We start from the raw sequence: 18,565 nt of genomic DNA, 5'->3' as shown, positions 1-18,565 counted from the left end.
TGTCAAGTGAGTTTTGCTCTGGTTTATGACCTTCCTGGCCACATTTGTGACATTGCCAGTGCAGGCGTTAAGTGAGTCTGGCTTCTGTACTTCGACTTTGCTTGTCCAAAGGTCGCAAAAAGTGATCCCTGCAACCGCCATCAATTTGAACCAGCGGCCAAGTGCCTCAACGTTGATGGTGAAGATTCGTAACTGTGAAAAACAGTCATAAGTCACTGAATGACCTGTTGCAAGTGGGGGGAGGGGCTTCCAACATGGGCCAGTCTTGCCACTGCAGGAACGTTTTGTGCACCTTGTGCAGAAGGGCAGGATAGGTTGGAAAGGGGCTTGGGGGGCTTCTGAGGCCTCCCCCCCTCTGGGTGAAGGGCCCCTGTCTCTCTGCCAGGCCTCCCCCACCCCTCCTGATGGACCCTCCGGGCTCCTTCCTTTGGCTGCTTCCACTGGCAGTTCGGATCCTGAAAACCCGGTTGCCTCGGGGGGGGGCAGGTAGCCGACCGACTGCTGGGAGGGAGCAGACAAGAGGGAGGCTGGCCAGAGAAACCCCCCAAGAGGCCATCGAGACGCTGCCGGGCTGAGAGCCCGAGAGGCTTCCCCCCCCCCAGCTCTAGGCCAGAAGGATCGTCCCCAGCTGCCTCCTGGGCTCTGCACTCCAGAGACCCGTTTCCTGCTATTTAAAGCCACCCCGAAGGAGGAAGCAAAAGAGGGGGACCGTCAACCCCAGACAGAGACTTGGGGGCTGGCAGGGCGTGCCAGTGTCTCTCTCCGAAGATTGAGGCCTTTGGCCAAGTGCTCCAGGTGGTCCGGAAGGAGCTGTCAGTTCTCCTGGCAAGGGCAGCGCCATGGCCGGCTCAGGGGCCCTGCAGTACCTGTGAGCTGGAGGGCGGCCAACACTCCTGGGCAGAAGACAGAGGATCTCTGGGGTTGGCCCTCAGGCTGCCTCCCTGCCCTGCCCTGGAGCCCTTCTCCTTCCCAAAGACCCCCCAGGCCAACGCCACAGATGGAGGGGTGAAAGGATCACCACGGAAGACACGGCTTGTTCCAGACCCTTCTGGGCAGAGCCCTGGCAGCCGGGAAGCTGTGGCACACAGAGGATCAGGCACTGCTAGAGAAACACCAATTCAACCAGGTAAGGCATGCTCAGGTGACTCCGGGACCCCTGGGTCGGGGGGATTAACTCCCCCCAAACCGTTTGAGAACCGGCAGGGCCATTGATTGAAACCTTTGAGGAAACCTCGAGGACCAGGCAAAGGAAAGGAAAACGAATGGTGCAATTAACAGAGCCAGCACAGTTTGTTTGAAATAGGTCACGCCAGACAGTTTTCACTGCTTTTGGGGGGACATTGTGATTAAATTAGTGGACCAATGTGGATGGGATGTACTTGGACTTCATAAGGCCTGTGACCAAGCAGACTGCAACCTCCTATTATATTATTATTATTATTATTATTATTATTATTATTATTATTATTATTATTATTATTATTATTATTATTTATTCTACACAAAAATGACAGTGTATACAGCAGACGAGATAACCATGCTGGGTTTCGTATCACCAATCACTAGTCGAACCCTTCCCAAGCGTTTAGGACTGTGTGATGTATCGGTGGATTATGCAAGCAGATCCCAGTAAGGTGGCCTTCTGCAGCTGACCAATGGGGATCTTGTCAGCTCAGTTGTTTTTAAGGGCTTGCCTAGGTCTTTAGGCACAGTAGCACCCAGTGTGCCCAGTACCACTGGAACCACCTGCACTGGTCTATGCCAGAGTCTCTGCGGTTCGATTCTCAAGTCCTGATACCTGGTGACTTTTTCAAGTTGTTTCGTGTTGATTCTGCCATCACCAGGTATGGCAATGTCAACGATCCACACCTTGACCCCCCACGGGGTGCTGCCTTCATGTGGCGGGGGGTGGTGGCTTAACTGCTCCAATGAAGCCGAGAGCTGTGCTGGCGGTAGTGCAAACTACCAGCAGGTCCAACCATGCCAGAAAGGCCTCGCCCGAGGAGCAGAACTGAGGGCACCCAACAACCCATGCAATGAATCATGGTGAAACACAACCGAACGAAGCCTATACCGGCTCGGTCATCGCCCAGGTTAACAAGGACCGTGTCGGGTGTTGGGGAACCTGGGCATCTGTCGACAAGGGGGCTACAGGCCACGGGTCCCATAGCTGAGCAACCAGGGCCATGAGCAGCCATACACCATGTCAGAGAACTGCACCGTAATAAAATGCTACTACAAAGCAGAACCAGGAAGAAAGATGATGATGATGATTAGAGCAATTTCCACTATTATATATAAAATTTCCAGGTCCACAATGACAGTGTCCTGTCTGGTTACAATCTCTTTTAAATACAAATAACAAACTTTACACACACATTAATTATAACCATTATTCACTCAATCTATACACCATAATCTTCACTTGTTAAACAGTTTCCATTATTTAATTAAACACTCTGTTCAGTTTTATCATATAGTTAATTAATATCAGACCTTATCAATATCACATTTATCACCATTATCCTCCAAATCTAATAGTCATGTTTCCGTATCCTATTTATTCAACATTCATTATTTAGTTATACATTTACTTCATTTTTATTTACATGTCCTCTTCGGTTTTAATTTCCTGCCTCTGTTTTCTAACCATTGGTAAAATCGTCCCCCAGTTAAAAAGTATTCCGTGTCCTTCTCATCCTTGATCTCCAAAGTTAATCCAGTCATTGCAGCGCTCCCTCTTGACGAGCTGGAGCAAGGGGGCCGATGGTCTCACTGGCCGATGGAATCGCAGGTGGCCGAACAACCCTGTTCAGGATAACAAGACAACGTAATAACTGAGTGGGAAGGGAGCTTCGAGGTCTTCTAGCCCACCCCCCTCCTGCTCAGGCAGGAGACCCCACATCATCTCAGGCAAAGGGCTGCCCAATCGCTCCTTAGAAACCTCCAGTGAGGAAGAACCCACAACTTCTGGAGGTCAGATGTTTCCCTGGTTAATTGTCCTCCCTGTCCGGAAGTTTCTCCCAAGGGTTGCTTCTCTCCCCGATTAGTTTCCATCTGTCGCTTCTTGTCCTGCCTTAGACATACCCAGTTCCTGCAAGCGTCCATCGTATATTTTAGCCTCCAGTCCCCCAATCCTCTTGGTTGCTCTTCTCTGCTATCTTTCCAGAGTCCCAACAACTTTTTTGCCTCACGATGAACAAAACTGGGTGCAGGATTCCAAGTGGGGCCTGACCGGTGCAGTATAAAGCAGTAGCAACACTTCCCGTGATCTCATTCCGTCCCTCCGCTAGTGCAGCCCGGGACTGCGTTGGCCTCTTGGGCCGCTGCCCCACACGGCTGCCCCCATCAGGGTGATTGCCTCCCAGACCCCGCTCACGGTTACTCCTGGGGGGCCAGGGGCCGCCTATCCTCCACTGGTGCTCTTCTCTGCTCCTCGCCCGAAGGTCCCTGACGATTCCAAAGGAAACGGGCGTTGTCCTTTCACCTCATGCTGGGCCACGTTCAACCTTCAGTCTACTAGGATTCGCGTAAGGAGCCCTGCTAAGCCCGGCAGCCCCCACCCTGCCGCTCTGCATTGGGACTTTCCCGCCAAAGGGCAGCAAGCTGCATTCCTGGTCACTGAGCAGCATCTGCTCAGTGTGTTCAACTCCACGAAAACCTTTGTGAACCTTGAGCCTGTATCTTGGGGGGCCAGCAATCTCCCCCAAAACTTGGTGTCGTCTGCTGTCGTCTTGCACACCTCCCTTCTATTCCCCCAGGGGAGAAAATGCTGAAGGGGAGGGGGCCGGAAACTGACGTACCCACCGCAGAGCTCCCTCCCTGGGGACAGGAAGGACCCTCCCTGGACTACGGGTGTCCAGCCAGCTGGGATGGCCTCCTGGAGGGGAAAGCGGGTTCCTCACCCTGGAAGGCCTTGCTAAGAGGGAGGGAAGAAGGGAGGGAGGGAGGGAGAGGTTGGAGCTTCCCAAGCCAGGGGCAGCTGATCTGCCCATAGATGAGGCTGGAAGGTTGTCAGGGAGCAGCAGAACAAGGGAGCTACTGCCAGACCCGTTTCCCTCCTGGTGGGCGGGGGGGCGGGGCGGGCCTTGGACTTTGAAAGGTCCTTCAAGTTCTTCCCTTGGACCTACAAGACTCCAAGGAGTCTGATCTCCGAGGGATCAGGGAAGACCCACTTCTGTGGCTGCTCTGCACCTGTGGGTTCTCCTGTCAGGCTTTGTCCCAACTTGGCCACTTAGGAAAGAAAGACCCTCGACTCCCTCGTTGAAGCGAAAGGTTCCCTTGTGCTAAGTCCAAGCAGATACAGCCCAAGCAAAGCTGGATCTGAATATTTCTGGGCCAAACCTGTATTTCCCCCCCACTTCCCTCCAATAAGTATTCGTGTTAGATGGGAAAGGCTTTGAAGTTTGGTGCCTCTTTGGTGGAGTTTCGAATTCTGACCCCGCCGTCTGTCCTCGATCGACCGGTTCGTTCCCGATTGACACCTCTAGTTCCTGTCACCCTGTCACTCCCTCCCTTCCTTCCCCTGCCGATTCCACCCTCTCCCCTCCCCCTCCCCTGCATTTTGTGGCAGGGTGCCAGCGAGGCAAGGTAGGCTGAAGGTGGCAGGCGTGGCCCTTGTTTCAGGAGCTGCAGGGGAGGATGGGCAGAGCACCTGAGGGAGCCACGTGGCCTCTGGGCCAGGCGAGGATTGCTGGGATACAAGAACCGACCGACGGGCGAGGGAGGGAGGTGTCAGCCCAGGGTGGGTCCCAGGTGGCCCCTCAGGAAGCCCAGAACTCTATGACCGTCCGAGACCATCTTTTGTCTTTTCCAGCCGGAGGCCACTTGGAGCGCGCCAGGTGGGAGGCCTGCCATGAGGGCCCCGGTCAACGGCACAGCAGACCTGGGCCAGGCCTCCTTCATACTGGTGGGCATTCCTGGCCTGGAAGCTTCCCACCGCTGGATCGGCTTCCTGCTCTGCCTCATCTACGTGGTGACTTTCGTGGGGAACATCACGGTGCTCCTGGTCGTCAAGGTGGAGCCTGACCTCCACAAGCCCATGTTCCTCTTCCTCTGCATGCTGGCTGTGAACGACCTGCTCCTCAGCACCACCATCCTGCCCAAGATGCTGGGCATCCTGTGGACGGGCTCAAGGGAGATCGGCTTCCGTGCCTGCCTGCTTCAGATGTACTTGGTCCACACCCTCTCCATAGTGGACTCTGCCCTCTTGTTGGCCATGGCCTTCGACCGCTATGTGGCCATCTGCCGCCCACTGCACTACGCAACCATCCTCAGCAACACAGCGGTTGCCAAGATGGGGTTGGCAGCCATTGCCCGAGGGGCGATATTGGTCATCCCCTGCCCTGCCCTTCTCCAGAGGCTGCCCCACTGCTTCCGCAAGGTCATCCCCCACGCCTACTGTGAACACATGGCCTTGGTCAAGCTGGTCACCTGTGCCAGTACACTGATCAGCCGGACCTATGGCATTTCTGTGGCCGCCTTGGTGGTGGGGCTGGACCTGGGGCTCATTGCCACGTCCTACGCTATGATCCTGCAGGCCGTCTTCCAGCGGCCATCGCGAGGTGCCCGGGCCAAAGCCCTGGGCACCTGTGCTGCTCACACCTGCATCATCTTGGCATTTTACGTGCCCGCCCTCTTCACCTTCCTCACCCACCGGATTGGCAACCACGTCCCTGCCTGCCTCCACATCATCCTGGCCATCCTGTATGTCCTGCTGCCCCCCATGCTGAACCCGCTGGTGTACGCGATGAAGACTCAGCAGATCCGCCTGCGAGCGCTCGGCCTTTTCCACCTGGGAAGGAAGGCGAATGGGTAGCCTGCGAAGCGAGGGGAGGAGCGGAAGCTGGACCTGGTGCCAGGCACGGGTCACCCCCCCACCCCCCCAGAGCTGTAGGCCCCGTGGCAGCTCCGCCTCAGAGCCGGTGGATTACCTGGACCGGGTTCAGTCTGGGGGGGCAGGGCGCATTCACCACACACTTGCTGATGGCCTTTGGCAGAGCCAGGGCTGGGTGATGCCCCACCCTTGCGTCCCCTGGTCTTTCAGAGGCTGCCGATACGTCAGCCGCGATGTCCTTCTGGACCGGAAGCCCCTTGATTCCCCTCCTTCCTCCGTGGTCGGCTCCAGGCAGCCTTGATGGGAGGGAGGGGCACCCTAGACACCCGGTCCCTCCCATGTAGGGTGCTCAGGTAAAGAAATGCCCTTGAAAATAATGACCCAAGGGGTGAACAGTTGCCCAGTTACCTTAAACAGCCCTTTGTGGCCGAGTGGGGCTTGGAGGAGGAGGAGGAGGAGGAGGAGGAGGAGGAGGAGGAGGAGGAGGAGGAGGAGGAGGAGGAGGAGGACTGGGTTGTTTTCTTGCAGACCTTTCATGACCCAACCTTTAGTGCTACAAGGGAGGGCTTTGCACAATCCTCCCTCCCTTCTAGCACTGATGCTGTTCCCTAGTTGTGTCATGAAACGTCCGCAAAGAGACCACCTAGCTCAGAGAGCACCAAGGACCACAGTTTCAACCCTGAGTTGCAAATGCCGGCAGACGGATCTCGGGAAGACGCCTGTCCTGCTGCGCGGGGCGGGGCGGGGGGGGACCCTAGCAAGGCAGCCTCCTGGTCAGCCACAGGAAGCAGAGCCCGTTTCCTTCAGCGGGGGAAAAAACGAGGGAAGCTTGCTTAGATCGGGCTGAGCAGCATCCTGGCCACAGCCCAGCAACCCGAAGGCACGGCTGGCCCTTCGCACGGTAGGCAGAGATAAGGAAGCGCTTAGCGCCTGTTTATCTCCCTCGTCCTTTGCCTGCTTATCTCCATCCTTGGCACCTGCTTCGTAAGCCGTGGCCTGCTGGTAATCTCCCTATGGAGTGGGTGGGGCCTGTCTCTTGCAGGGGGCGGGGTCTTTCGTCGGACCCCTGCTGACCAACCCAAGGAGGCTGGCGAGAGGCTGAACGGGGGGGGCTCCAGCCAGGAGCCAGGAGAGAATTCCAAAGCGCCACAAATTTATGCCCTGCAACCTATATACAAAAATCTGACCTACGTGCCTCCAGGTAAGGAGTTCAAGTGGGGCTGGCCCTGGGTCTCCAGGCTGACGGTGCACTTGACCCCGCCCTCCGCCTGGTCATCTCCTACATCAGCATCCGGAAGGTCTATGGAGCTTCTCTATCATCCAGGTCACGATGGTCCCAGAGGTGCTTTTCCAAAAGGCAACTGGACTTTCTTGGGTTTTTTTCCCCTTGAAAGCGTTTTGCTCCTCACCCACGGAGCTTCTTCAGTTCTCAGTTCAGCTCAGATTCTTCAGAACTGAAGAAGCTTCTTGGATGGGAAGCAAAATGCTTTCAAGGGAAAACCCCCAAGAAACTCCCGTTTCCTTTTGAAAAAGCCCCTTTCGGACGAGGGTGAGAAAGAGGCCGCAGGAGGAAGGGGGAGCCGGACTGGCTGGGCAGGTACCGCAAGGCCACACGGGATCCCCATCCCGGCAGGCAGACACCCAGAGAAGCTGCTGGAAGCCAAGAAGAAGGAAGAGAGGAGCCCCCGTGAAGAGGAATCCCCCGGTGCATAAAGATCAGATCACGGGGATCGGCCACAAGATGCCCCCGGCTGCCTCTCCGGATCCTCAGGGACTGGGACCAATTCAAAGGGGAAGCCGGCTGGGTTTTAGTCTGGGTTGTGCTTGCTTCCTTTTTTGGCTATTAGTCACTTACTGTTTCCCAAGGGGAACTCCACCCCTCACCCCTGTCCTCGCTCTATGACCAGCCTCCTCCATGGAACATTTAGCGCTGATCAAACAAATCCCTTTGTCAGTGGTGGGATTCAAAATGTTTGCATTACACGTCAGTAGCTAATTATCTCCATCTTCACCTCCCACGTTTCCTTCTCATCTCGTGACCGACTTGCCACATAATCCTCAACCACGCGCCACGGGTCTGGCGAGGGGAGATGAAATCTGTAGCCATGTTGTTGTCGGGATCCTTCGCTGCACTCCTGGCTCTTGAGGATGGTGTGGGGAAAGTCTACACGTGTTTTTCTTGCAATGTCTTTCGAAAGCCTTTGAAGGACCAAGGCTGCCTCTTTCCGGGGGCTGAGAGAGAAGGACTGGCTCAAAGTCACCCAGTCCGGCTTCCGTGCCTAAAACAGGGCTCACATTGATGGTTTCCAGTTGTCTAATCCATTAACCATTATGCCAAACTAGCCCTCCATCCATGGCAACCTGTGGACTTCAGCTCCCAGAATTCCCCAGCCAGTGTGAATTCTGGGAGTTGAAGTCCACAAAAGTCTTAAAGTTGCCAAGTTTGGAGTGCCCGGATTTCAGCCATAATTAATGTCAGCTGCAGGAGGGGGATTTTCCCTCCAGGTGTGGGGGGGAATGCCCTGTTCTGCCACCAAGGGGCGCTCGCACACTGTGCCCAAGCACCGTCATCACCTGGTTGCGGGACAGCCCTGATTCAGGACTTTGAAGCAACTCCAGCAGCCATCAGAGGTCACACCTTCAGCGCGACCTTAAGGGCAGGTGGCAACGGAGGAGGAAGGAGAGATTCTCGGGCAGGTTGTGAGTCTGTCCATTTGAGAGCGGAGTCCCCGGGGCTTGGAGGCTTCCTCTCTGTCTTCACATTTTCATTTTAAACAGTTTAATTGATCAGCAAGACAAACAAAAGCCAAATAAGGAATCCTTTCCCCCTGAATCCTTAACTGGAAGCTGGTTTGCTTTCACCTGCAGTCGCTTGACAAGCCTTTATTGGATAAAACAACAGAACTTTGGAATGCACGAGGTAACTTTTGCGTTAACCGTTGCCTGGTGAGGCTTCCCCCATGGAGCCTGAATCAAACTTTGAACAGTCTCAGTCTGTAGTGTGGAAAGGGAACTTCACGAAGACGGTAGTGTCACAAAAACAGGAAAAGCCCAAGGGGAACACCAGGCCAGCCATGAAAAACAAACTTACATAGGAAAAGGAATCAAATAAAAAAAGGGATTAAAGAATCCCTATAGACAAAAGCCTAAGTAATTAAGAAAACTAAACAAATAAGAAAAGGAAACAAAAAGATAATTTAGAAAACCCTTACAAACACAGGACATACCAAATAAGCAAAACAAACAGACAAAGACACAAAATATAAATTACAAAAGGGACAGACAGGAGATTGCCACAGAACAAATATGAAAAACTATCTTAAAGCTAAAAGAGATTAGAGAAAACCAATACTACAATCTGGCCAACCCGCGGAGTTTGCCCTCCGGCGGGAATAAAGGCAAACTCAAACAGGATTTGAAACATTAGGCACAAATACAAACACACACACAAAATCAACTTACAAAGGGAGAAAAGGGTATAAGAAACCAGGGACTTACCATAAGAAGCCAGCTAGCCCAGGAACGCAGGCTTCTCGCTGTCCTCCGCCTTCCTGAAAAATAAAAAGATCCAGCTTTCAAGCAGTTGTCCGTATCCTTGCGCCGGAGCTCTCCCAGCGGGAAAATCGAATCCTCGAAAGAAAGGCGTTTTGACACCTTTCAACAGTAGAATGTGAGAATTGGAAAAAGAGCTTTGGAGATCACCTAGATCTTAATTCCCTTGTCTGGTGTGGGAATGCCAAGGGATCCGACTGGGAGTCCTTTCTCCCACATTTGGGACGATGTTACCAGGAAGTCCCGTGAATGTTGGTCAGCAGAGCTCTGTTTTCTATCAAACCCAACAAAGGTCATAGAGAGGAGGGTAGAAGAGTAATGTCAGGGTTCCAGAAATTACCTGTTCCAATCAGTAACTCCGAGACAACCATAATCTCAAAGTGCTTTATTAAAATAGAAACTTGGCACCTCTGTGGAATTCCGAAACTAAAGTTTCCTCCCAGACTTCCCACAAGACTCAACCTACACACACACACACACCCCTTTTCTTTCACATCATAAATCATGTGAACCCATCACCCTTCAGCTAAATTCTTGCTACACCACAGAGAATGACCTGGAAGGTTTGATATGTCTATTTTGTCTCCTGAGAGCTACTCAAACGACAACAGCCGCCTGCCATCCTCCGCTGCTGCGTGGCAGCTTTGAATAAGGATCCCAAAGCTGAGAGCGAGAAGTTAGAATTGCAACTGTCGCCGACATCTTCTCCAAATTCCAAGAAAGCTCTGTGCCCCATAACATGGGTCCAGCAAGCACTCTCAGCTTTGTCCTAACCTAGATAACTTTTATTCTCAGTAGTGGGAGCTTCAACCTTATCCTTGCCTTTTGAGATTATCCCAGTTTTTGCCTTGAGGAGACGGGAAGGAGAGAGAATTAAGAGTTCTGCTGTTCTGGCAATCAAGCTGGAAAAGTACCATGTGGACATAAAAAGGAGAACATTGGTGCTGTGCCCTGTGTCTCGTCTGCTAATAATAACAGATAATCAGAGTTGGGGGGGACCTTATAGGTCATCTAGTCCAACCCCCTGCCCAAACAGGAGACCCTACACCATTTCTGACAAATGCCAGCCCAATTTCTTCTTGAAAGCCTCCAGGGATGAAGCTCCCACAACTCCCAAAGGCAATTTCTGTTCCATTGGTTGGTTGTTCTCACTGTTAGAAAGTTTCTCCTTATTACCAGGTTAAATCTCTCCTTGTGCAATTTCCATCCGTTATTCCTTGTCTGGCCTTCAGGGGCTTTGGAGAACAGCCTGACCCCTTTCTCCTCTCTGTGGCAGACCCTGAAATATTGGAAGACCTCTGTCATGTCTCCCCTGGTCCTTCTCTTCCCTAGACTAGCCAGGCCCAGTTCCTGCAACCGTCCGTTGTATGTTTGAGCCTCCAGTCCCCTCATCCTCCTGGTTGCTCCTCTCTGCACTTTTTCCAGAGTCTCAGCATCTTTTTTATCATGTGGCCAGCTGCTTTTCAGGAGCTCAGCATGTTCCGCTTGGTGGGTCTTTGTTGTGGTTTATTAGCTTTATTCTGGTTAGGATCGGCATCCCCTTCTCTGAATTATGCCTGCTAAGCTCTTCCTCTTGCGGAGTGGCAGCCATTGGGTCGAGCCTTTGATGACTCCACTGTGGGAATTTCAGAAGCGATTAACTGAGTCCCAACCTCCCAACTTCCTCTTTCAAACTCTTTCTTTCAGCTCTGCCTTCTTAGCTAGAATTTTACAACTCCTGCCCTTCGTAAAAGTTTTTACCTGTCAGCTTTGGGATCCTTATTCAAAGCTGCCACACAGCAGCGGAGGAAGGAAGGCGGCTGTTGTCGTTTGAGTAGCTCTCAGGAGACAAAATAGACATGTCAAACCTTCCGGGTCATTCTCTGTGGGCTAGCAAGAATTTGGCTGAAGGGTGATGGGTTCACATGATTTATGATGTGAAAGAAAAGGGGGGGGGTGTAGGTTGAGTCTTGTGGGAAGCCTGGGAGGAAACTTTGGTTTCGGAATTCCACAGAGGTGCCAAGTTTCTGTTTTAATAAAGCACTTTGAGATTATGGTTGTCTCGGAGTTACTGATTGGAACAGGTAATTTCTGGAACCCTGACACTCGAGACTTCAAAAGAACCAAGGATCGAGGATGCTTCTTGGATGGGAAAGGAAACATCTTATTAAAAAAAAAAAGAAGGAAGTACACACCTTTTGAAAAAGCAACTTTGATGTAAACCAGTTCAAAAATCTTGGACTGACCCTGAGGGGCAGATGACGTGCAGGCTGGGCTCCATTCCTTCAACCTCAAATCATGAAAGCACCCCCAAATTTTGTAGCTTCTGTTTCTGGCGGCCTTCCATCTCTAACGAATTACTCTCAACAGGTTGCTCTCAAAGTGCTTTTCCCCCTTTAATCTGGTTATTTAGATCTGAGTCAACAAAGCTATCGAGCAGGAAGATGTGATGGGAGTTCAGATAAGCTTTTCTGAGGACACAATCAAGAGGGGAAAGAGATGAAAGAAGAGGATGAGAGCCTCTGTCAAAGGACGCGGAGCAAAACTTGGTCAGCTCCCATGCGATATATAAACGGGCTGCAAGCAGGCTGGAGAACCTCAAGACTGCAAGCAGAGGCAGAGCAAAGGAAAGCAATGGAAACGCTCAAACAGAGAACAAGAGAGGCCAAGAAGGAGCCTCCAAAGCAGCCAGGCAAAGGTAGGAGGAGGAAGTCCATCCACCTCTTGTGTCGGAGGCACCTGACTTTTTCGCCGATGTTGCCTGTCCACCACCTTCCTGAAAACCCGCCGTGTCTCCCTTCTGATCCACAGAAGCTAAATCTCTCTCTTCTTTTTTAAAGAGGGGGAAGAATGTTGCTCTCCGATGCCCTTGGATGCCATGAAAGGTAAGAAGGGGTGATATCCTCCCGCTCTGGAGTGGAGGGCAGGCCGAGAGATGTTGAGTCCGATGGCAGAGAGGAGAGGTGGGCTCACACCTCATATTAAGCCGCCTTGTTGTGGTGTGTTGGAGCAAGCTCCACGAAGAAGTTGAGCCATTTGGCAGGGGACAACTGATCTGGCACCAGAATCCCTTGACCAATGATTTGGACCACAGCAGGGGTTAATCCGATGCCCTAAGAGCACGGGTGAACACCAGTTGTGCCTCAGAAGAACTGCTTTAATTTCCATGCCCAGGAGCCTAAAATGGGGCTATTCTCCCTAGGACCGCGAGAGAAGCTGATGTACGTGCTCTGCGTCTTAACCAAGACGGGAACCCAAATGCCCGATTATCTCGCCACGGTGGATGTGGATCCCAAATCTCCCACTTATTGCCAAGTATGAGGATGATCAGTTCTTTGGGACAACGTGGTGAAGGCTTGTTTGGTTCCCCTTTCCTTGGGCCTGTCTTTAATATCCGGCGTTCCCATTGGTGGCTCTTGCCTTCACACATGCGAGCACTTCTGCTCAAGGGTTGGAATGGTAGAGCACTTTTCCACAGAGAGGGCATGAAAGACTGGAAGGGAAGAAAAAGGCTGTGAGTTTTAGGGACGCCCGTCCTGTCACTGTCCTGCTTGCCAGTCGGGAGAGAAACCTCTATTCTGTCAGTAACAATCCGCAACCAATGCAATCTTCCACCAAGCAGAAGTAGACCTTTCATCCCCTTCTTTTAATGACTCCCCCCATAGTCCCTTGTGGGGAGGAGTCTGGGCAACGGAATGGAGTTGAGTGTTTACTGGCCAGATGCCCTTCCTGTCACCAATGCGGAGCTTTCTTCAGCAGATATATTCTCATCGTGCTCAGAGAGAGAAATGTCAAGCAGAAGTAGACCTTTCTACTCACGAAATTCTGTTGTGCAAATGGTGTTCTTTATCTAAAGATATGCAAATCATGAACTTTTGGGAAACAGATGGAGACATCTAACCCAAGCTGACAACATTAAAAAGGGCACATTTAATCTCTGCCTCTCCGGTCTTTCCCCAACAGGTTATTCACCGCCTGCAAATGCCCTACATTAACGATGAGTTTCACTTCATGAGCTGGAACACTTGCAGCAGCCCCTCGGGAGACACCACCAAGAAACGCAACCAGCTGGTCATTCCGTGTTTCAACTCTTCACGGATTTATGTGGTGGACACCGGGACTGACCCGCAGGGTCCCTGCCTGCTTAAGGTAGGCCTGTTGCAAGCCAGGGAAATGGCTGGCCAAGGACTCTGGGAGGGAATGCGAGAGTCGTTTAAACCTCTGATTATAACCACTCTTGATCCCTTGACCTTGCCTTGGTTTTGCCCCTGACCTTTTTATAAGTGATCCAAGCCAAAATCCATTTCCACAGGCGCTGAACAAAAAACAAAAATACGCACACCCAATTTTTGTGATTCTCAAGGCTCAGCCCAGAACTACAGTGCAAGTTTTTATTTTCTCTTCCTCTCCCCAACCTTGGCAGGTGATTGAACCCAGAGAGGTCTTCTGTAAAACCAAAGTGGCTACACTACTCGCCCCACGCTGCCTGGGCAGCGGAGAAGTCATGATCAGCTCCCTAGGGGATCTATTTGGCAATGGAAAAGGTACCACTGGGCAGATGTTTTCCCCAAAGGGGGTCCAGATTGAGGTACTGTGATGTGGCTTGGAAGATGTTGGGAGAGAAACTTTCTCCATAAACTCCAAAAACTTTAAAGTTGAGCCCTGGACTCTCTTCCAGGCTGTTGCCACCTCTTGGACAATTCTGAGCGGGGCAAACTACTTTCAGCCAACTCTTCCTGGGAATCACCTACATCGGTTTGAATTCATTTGAACCCTGAACTACAGGTGCATTTGTTCTTGTGGATACGGAAACATGGGAAGTGAAGGGTACCTGGAACCGCCCTGGGGATGAGGCTCCACTCGGATATGACTTCTGGTTCAAACCAAGGCATAACGTCTTATTCAGTACTGAACTGGCGATCCCCAAATTTCTTGTAGACGGCTTCAAACCTGAACTTCTGAGGAAAGGTGAGATGGCGGAACATTGTCCAAGCTTAAGGTCCAGCGGTCGGGGGATTGGACTCTTTCCTAAAGTGGGACCCAAGACTTCTTGTGGAAGGACGGCACTGAGGGGTGTGTGTGTGGGGGGGTTGGTGGCTATTTAGTCCAACCCTCTTGTCTAACTAGAGCTGGCCCTTCCCTAAGAGGTGTCAAGTCAACTCCTGCTTGGAGGTCTCCAACATGAGACGGGACCTTTCTGAATACCCTTGTCTAGCAGGAGGCATTCCTACTCACCAGAAGAAGCTGAGATGATTCTTCTCCTTTCCTCCTTTTCTCCTTCCTCCTGTTCCTCCTCCTCCTCCTCCTCCTCTGCAGACTACTATGGCCGCCGCCTGAATGTCTGGGACTGGACCACCCACTGCCTCGTTGAGTCCATTGACATGGGGGAGGACACCGTCCCCATCGCAGTCCGCTTCCTGCATAACCCGGATTCCTCACACGGCTTTGTCAGCTGTTGCTTTGATGGCTCCATGCATCATATTTACAAGGAGGAGGTGAAAACAAATTGAATTCCTTTCTCCGTTTCCCACCCTCCCACCCCTGCCCTTTCCATCAGAAAGAATTGGCGTCTCAGGTTTCAGCTTAGAATAAAAGAAACAGGTAAAATGCGGTACCAAAAAGAGTGCACAATAGTCCTCCACTTATCACCATGGTCATTAAGTGAGTTATATGGTTACTAAGCAAAGCCAGGCTTCCCCACTGAATTTAAAAGCTCTGCATGTCCCAACCAACCCTTTGTCTCTTGCAGGACGGGACATGGACCACAGAGAAGGTAATTCAGATTCCAGACAAGACGGTCACTGGGTGGTACTTACCCGACATGCCAGGTGGGTTAATATTGGGGGGTGTTCATATTTACCTCTCAACCCTCTACCTTCCTATGCATGAATGTATATGCTGCCCATTTTTCTCTCATGAGACTCTGGACACTTACGACATGATAAAGCAACAGTGTAAAATATTAAATATAACCTTAACATTAACAGAGAATTAGCTAGGTTGGATGTTGTAATGACGAGGCAGTCGAGGTGTTTGATCATGATCACATGAATCATGATGACTTTATTGGAGTCTAGTCTTGCATTTATACACATTTTCAGTAATCCTCTAACATTGGTTAACTTTAGTTATTGATCAACTTTCGTTACTGTTTAGCATAGTAATTAACACAACTAATTATCTCTAGTTAAAGTCTAACACATGTTTACTTCCTCTCTCTAATCCTTCTTTGCATTAGTGATTTTGTTTGCCTGAGTTGTAATTACTTGTAAACATTCTTAATCTGAGGTTTGCCATCCAAGATAAGAGCATTCCTGCAGTTACAACTCTACAGTTGGAGGGGAATATGAAAAGGAATTTGCACCCTCCACCTTCAAATTAAGGGTCTTTAGCATCTTTTGAGTACAGACCTAGTGCCTTCATGGCTGAAAGAGAGATCTGCAGCTTTGGGGGAGACAAAAGTTATTGAAAATGTTGCATGCCGGCACTTTCTCTTCTCCAGCATTCTCCACTTACTTCATTATTTCATTGGATGACCGTTTCCTGTACCTGAGCAACTGGTTTCATGGCGACATTCGACAGTATGACATCACCGATCCCCACTGCCCTCGGCTATTGGGCCAGGTGAGCTCCTTAGCACTTAAAGGCCAAGAAGCCACGAGGAGGCCTTGGGGCCCTTGCAGACGTCTCTCCTTTCCACCATTGGAACCGGGATCTTGGCTTAAGGGGGAAGCTTAATTCGCAGCCCTCGGTTGCTGGCCAAGGATGCCCGCAGTCTGGGCCGAGGAAGAGCTGAGGGAAGGGACAACTGTCCTTTGGCCCGGACTGACTCTTCCTTTGAGTCTTGCAGGTGTTTGTAGGAGGCAGCATCTACAAAGGCGGGGTGGTGACTGTGGTGAAGGATGAAGAGCTCGACTGCCAACCAGATCTCCTCGTGATCCAGGTGAGCCTCCTCCGTTTCCTGAGCATCGGCTCTCCCTGGAAAACCGGTCCGGTTACACAACTAGACGAACCGATTCTACTTTGTTCTAAGGCTACATTAAGAGAATTGTACATGTTGCATTTACATTTGATTTGATTTGTCAATCGCTTACAAGTTTCAGGTATAAGAATAAATATAGTTCTGCATACATGAGATAGAGACTTATAAGAAAAATAAAAACGATAGGACAGAGACGGTAGGCACGATTGGTGCGCTTATGCACGCCCCCTAGGAAGGGGGTGAGGTCAAGAGTAGAATAGAATAGAATAGAATAGAATAGAATAGAATAGAATAGAATAGAATAGAATAGAATAGAATTCTTTATTGGCCAAGTGTGATTGGACACACAAGGAATTTGTCTTGGGGTAAATGCTCTCAGTATACATAAAGAAAAGGTACATTCGTGAAGAATCAAGAATCATAACGTACAACACTGAATGAGAGTCCTAGGGTACAATCAACAATCAAATCATACTAGGAAACGGTCACAAGTGGGAGGGGATGGGTGAGAAGGAGGGGTGAGAAGATTAACAGTAATAGTAGTGTACACTTTGTAAATAGTTGGACAGTGTTGAGGGAATTGTTCGTTTAGCAGAGTGACGGCATTGGGGAAAAAACTGTTCTTGTGTCTAGTTGTTCTGGTGTGTAGGGCCCTATAGCATCGTCTTTTCAGGGTGGGAGTTGAAACAGTTTCTGTCCGGGATGTGAGGGGTCTGTAAATATTTTCACAGCCCTCTTTTGGACTCTTAGATCATGCAGGTCCTCAATTGAAGGCAGTCCTGATTATAGACAGTCTAAGGTTAAAGTTTTGGGGGTTTGGGGAAGAAACCACAGAGTCAGGTAGACTATTCCAGACATTGACCGCTCTGAATCTTGGCTGAATCTTGCAAATTTGAGAATACGACATTCCTGCTGCCACTTTGAACTGCTTGACCCATTTGGTCCTTCCTAAGATTCTTCCTCCGACTGTTCGGCCACCAGCGGCCCCTTCCTTTCATCTGACCGTTTCCTAGGGAGCATCTCTTCTCCTGCTTCCCCAGGGTCACGCATTACACTGAAACAAGATCCTGGTTGGAGGCAAAGAAGGATTGTCAACCGAGAGCATGGCTTGTTTTCTGTGGGACTCCTGGGAAGCCCACCAACGAATCTCCTGCAGCAGATTAGACTGCGGAGCTCTCTATAAGCCTCCTTGGACCTGCTAGATTTCTTGACCACTCGGTGTGTTTTTTTCCCACCTTAGGGAAGGAAAGTACATGGGGGACCTGAAATGCTCCAGCTCAGCTTGGATGGGAAAAGGCTTTATGTGACCAATAGTCTCTACACACAGTGGGATGAGCAATTTTATCCCCAACAACAAAGGTAGGAGGCAGCCTCTCAACAGACGAAGGGCATTCAGACCACGCTCCCAAGGAGCTGGGTGTTGCCCTCCTCCTTCTCCTTCTCCTTGGATTGCATGCCAAATCGGTTTGATCCCTACGTTCTACGGCTTTGTTATGGTCTATTGATCCTGGAATGGCGCGGAGTTTGCCCATCCCTCGAGTGCCCTAATGGGGTTTTTCCAGCACTAGGGAGGCCCAAAGAAGCAAGCAAAGGACCCTCCTTCCTAACCTTGAAGGCTTCCTTTGCAGGGATGGGTCAGTCATGATCCAGATCGACGTGGACACAAAGAACGGGGGTCTCTGTGTGAATCCAGACTTTCTGGTGGATTTCGGGAAGGAGCCGTGGGGTCCTGCCCATGCACATGAAATGAGCTACCCGGGAGACTGTACTTCGCACATCTGGGCCTGAGTCTTTCCTCTGAGCCAAGTTAGCATTTAGGGGACGGGGAACTGAAGCAGAGAGCAACGCAAAACCAGAGGGTTGGTTTGTAGTTTAATCCCGCTGCACAGATTTCCACGCTTGAGGAGGATGTGAACAGAGAAATTGTCATTGCAATAAAGTTTTCTCAATAATGCAGACTCTTTTTTTAATATTTTTTTTAAGACGAACATATACAGACAGAAACATAAAAACATAAAACCATATTTCAACTTTGTACATACAGTGTGTCAGTTGGTTAGAAATCTTTTGTGCCATCCTCTCATAGTCCTTACTCAGAAGGTGTAAAAATTTTCAAATTGTCTATCTAACATATGCTTATATATCTATCCATTATTAATCATTGTAATAACGAGGCCGTCGAGTTGTTTGATCATGAACAACTGAATCATGGTGAT

General features: G+C 50.6%; 2 protein-coding genes and 1 long non-coding RNA gene across 3 annotated transcripts; 2 read left to right on the top strand and 1 right to left on the bottom strand.

Moving 5' to 3' along the window:
- Nucleotides 1–2,541: 2,541 nt before the first annotated feature.
- LOC148125206 (uncharacterized) lies at nt 2,542–9,820 on the bottom strand. Its single transcript, XR_015744232.1, has 3 exons — nt 9,729–9,820; nt 9,335–9,387; nt 2,542–2,808 (listed from the first exon to the last, which is right to left on the bottom strand). It is a non-coding gene; the product is annotated as an uncharacterized LOC148125206 (long non-coding RNA).
- LOC113450458 (olfactory receptor 52P1-like) lies at nt 4,856–5,818 on the top strand. The gene has a single exon (XM_026721648.2). The coding sequence runs from the start codon at nt 4,856–4,858 to the stop codon at nt 5,816–5,818; it is 963 nt and encodes a 320-aa protein (XP_026577433.2).
- Nucleotides 9,821–12,230: 2,410 nt separating the features above from the next.
- On the top strand, nt 12,231–18,301 carry LOC148125205 (methanethiol oxidase-like). Its single transcript, XM_087937372.1, has 11 exons — nt 12,231–12,252; nt 12,570–12,682; nt 13,331–13,516; nt 13,791–13,911; nt 14,153–14,335; nt 14,684–14,862; nt 15,117–15,195; nt 15,870–15,991; nt 16,218–16,310; nt 17,590–17,708; nt 17,978–18,301. Exons 1-11 carry the CDS (start codon nt 12,231–12,233, stop codon nt 18,135–18,137), a joined length of 1,377 nt encoding a protein of 458 aa, XP_087793498.1. The 3' UTR covers nt 18,138–18,301.
- Nucleotides 18,302–18,565: the final 264 nt, after the last annotated feature.

This window comes from Pseudonaja textilis, chromosome 7 (assembly GCF_049901715.1).
Source record: "Pseudonaja textilis isolate UNSWEBS1 chromosome 7, rPseTex1.2, whole genome shotgun sequence".
NCBI classification, from domain to species: domain Eukaryota; kingdom Metazoa; phylum Chordata; class Lepidosauria; order Squamata; family Elapidae; genus Pseudonaja; species Pseudonaja textilis.
The sequence above is the reverse complement of the archived record's forward strand: the minus strand, read 5'-3'. Positions and strand labels throughout refer to the sequence as shown.

Excerpts from the sequence above, each read along its gene's own strand:
- LOC113450458 (XM_026721648.2), top strand. The coding sequence starts at position 4,856 with ATGAGGGCCCCGGTCAACGGCACAGCAGACCTGGGCCAGGCCTCCTTC.
- LOC148125205 (XM_087937372.1), top strand. The coding sequence starts at position 12,231 with ATGCCCTTGGATGCCATGAAAG. Across the intron at positions 12,683-13,330 it reads AATCTCCCACTTATTGCCAA|GTTATTCACCGCCTGCAAAT; the intron begins GTATGAGGATGA and ends TTTCCCCAACAG. Across the intron at positions 13,517-13,790 it reads AGGGTCCCTGCCTGCTTAAG|GTGATTGAACCCAGAGAGGT; the intron begins GTAGGCCTGTTG and ends CAACCTTGGCAG.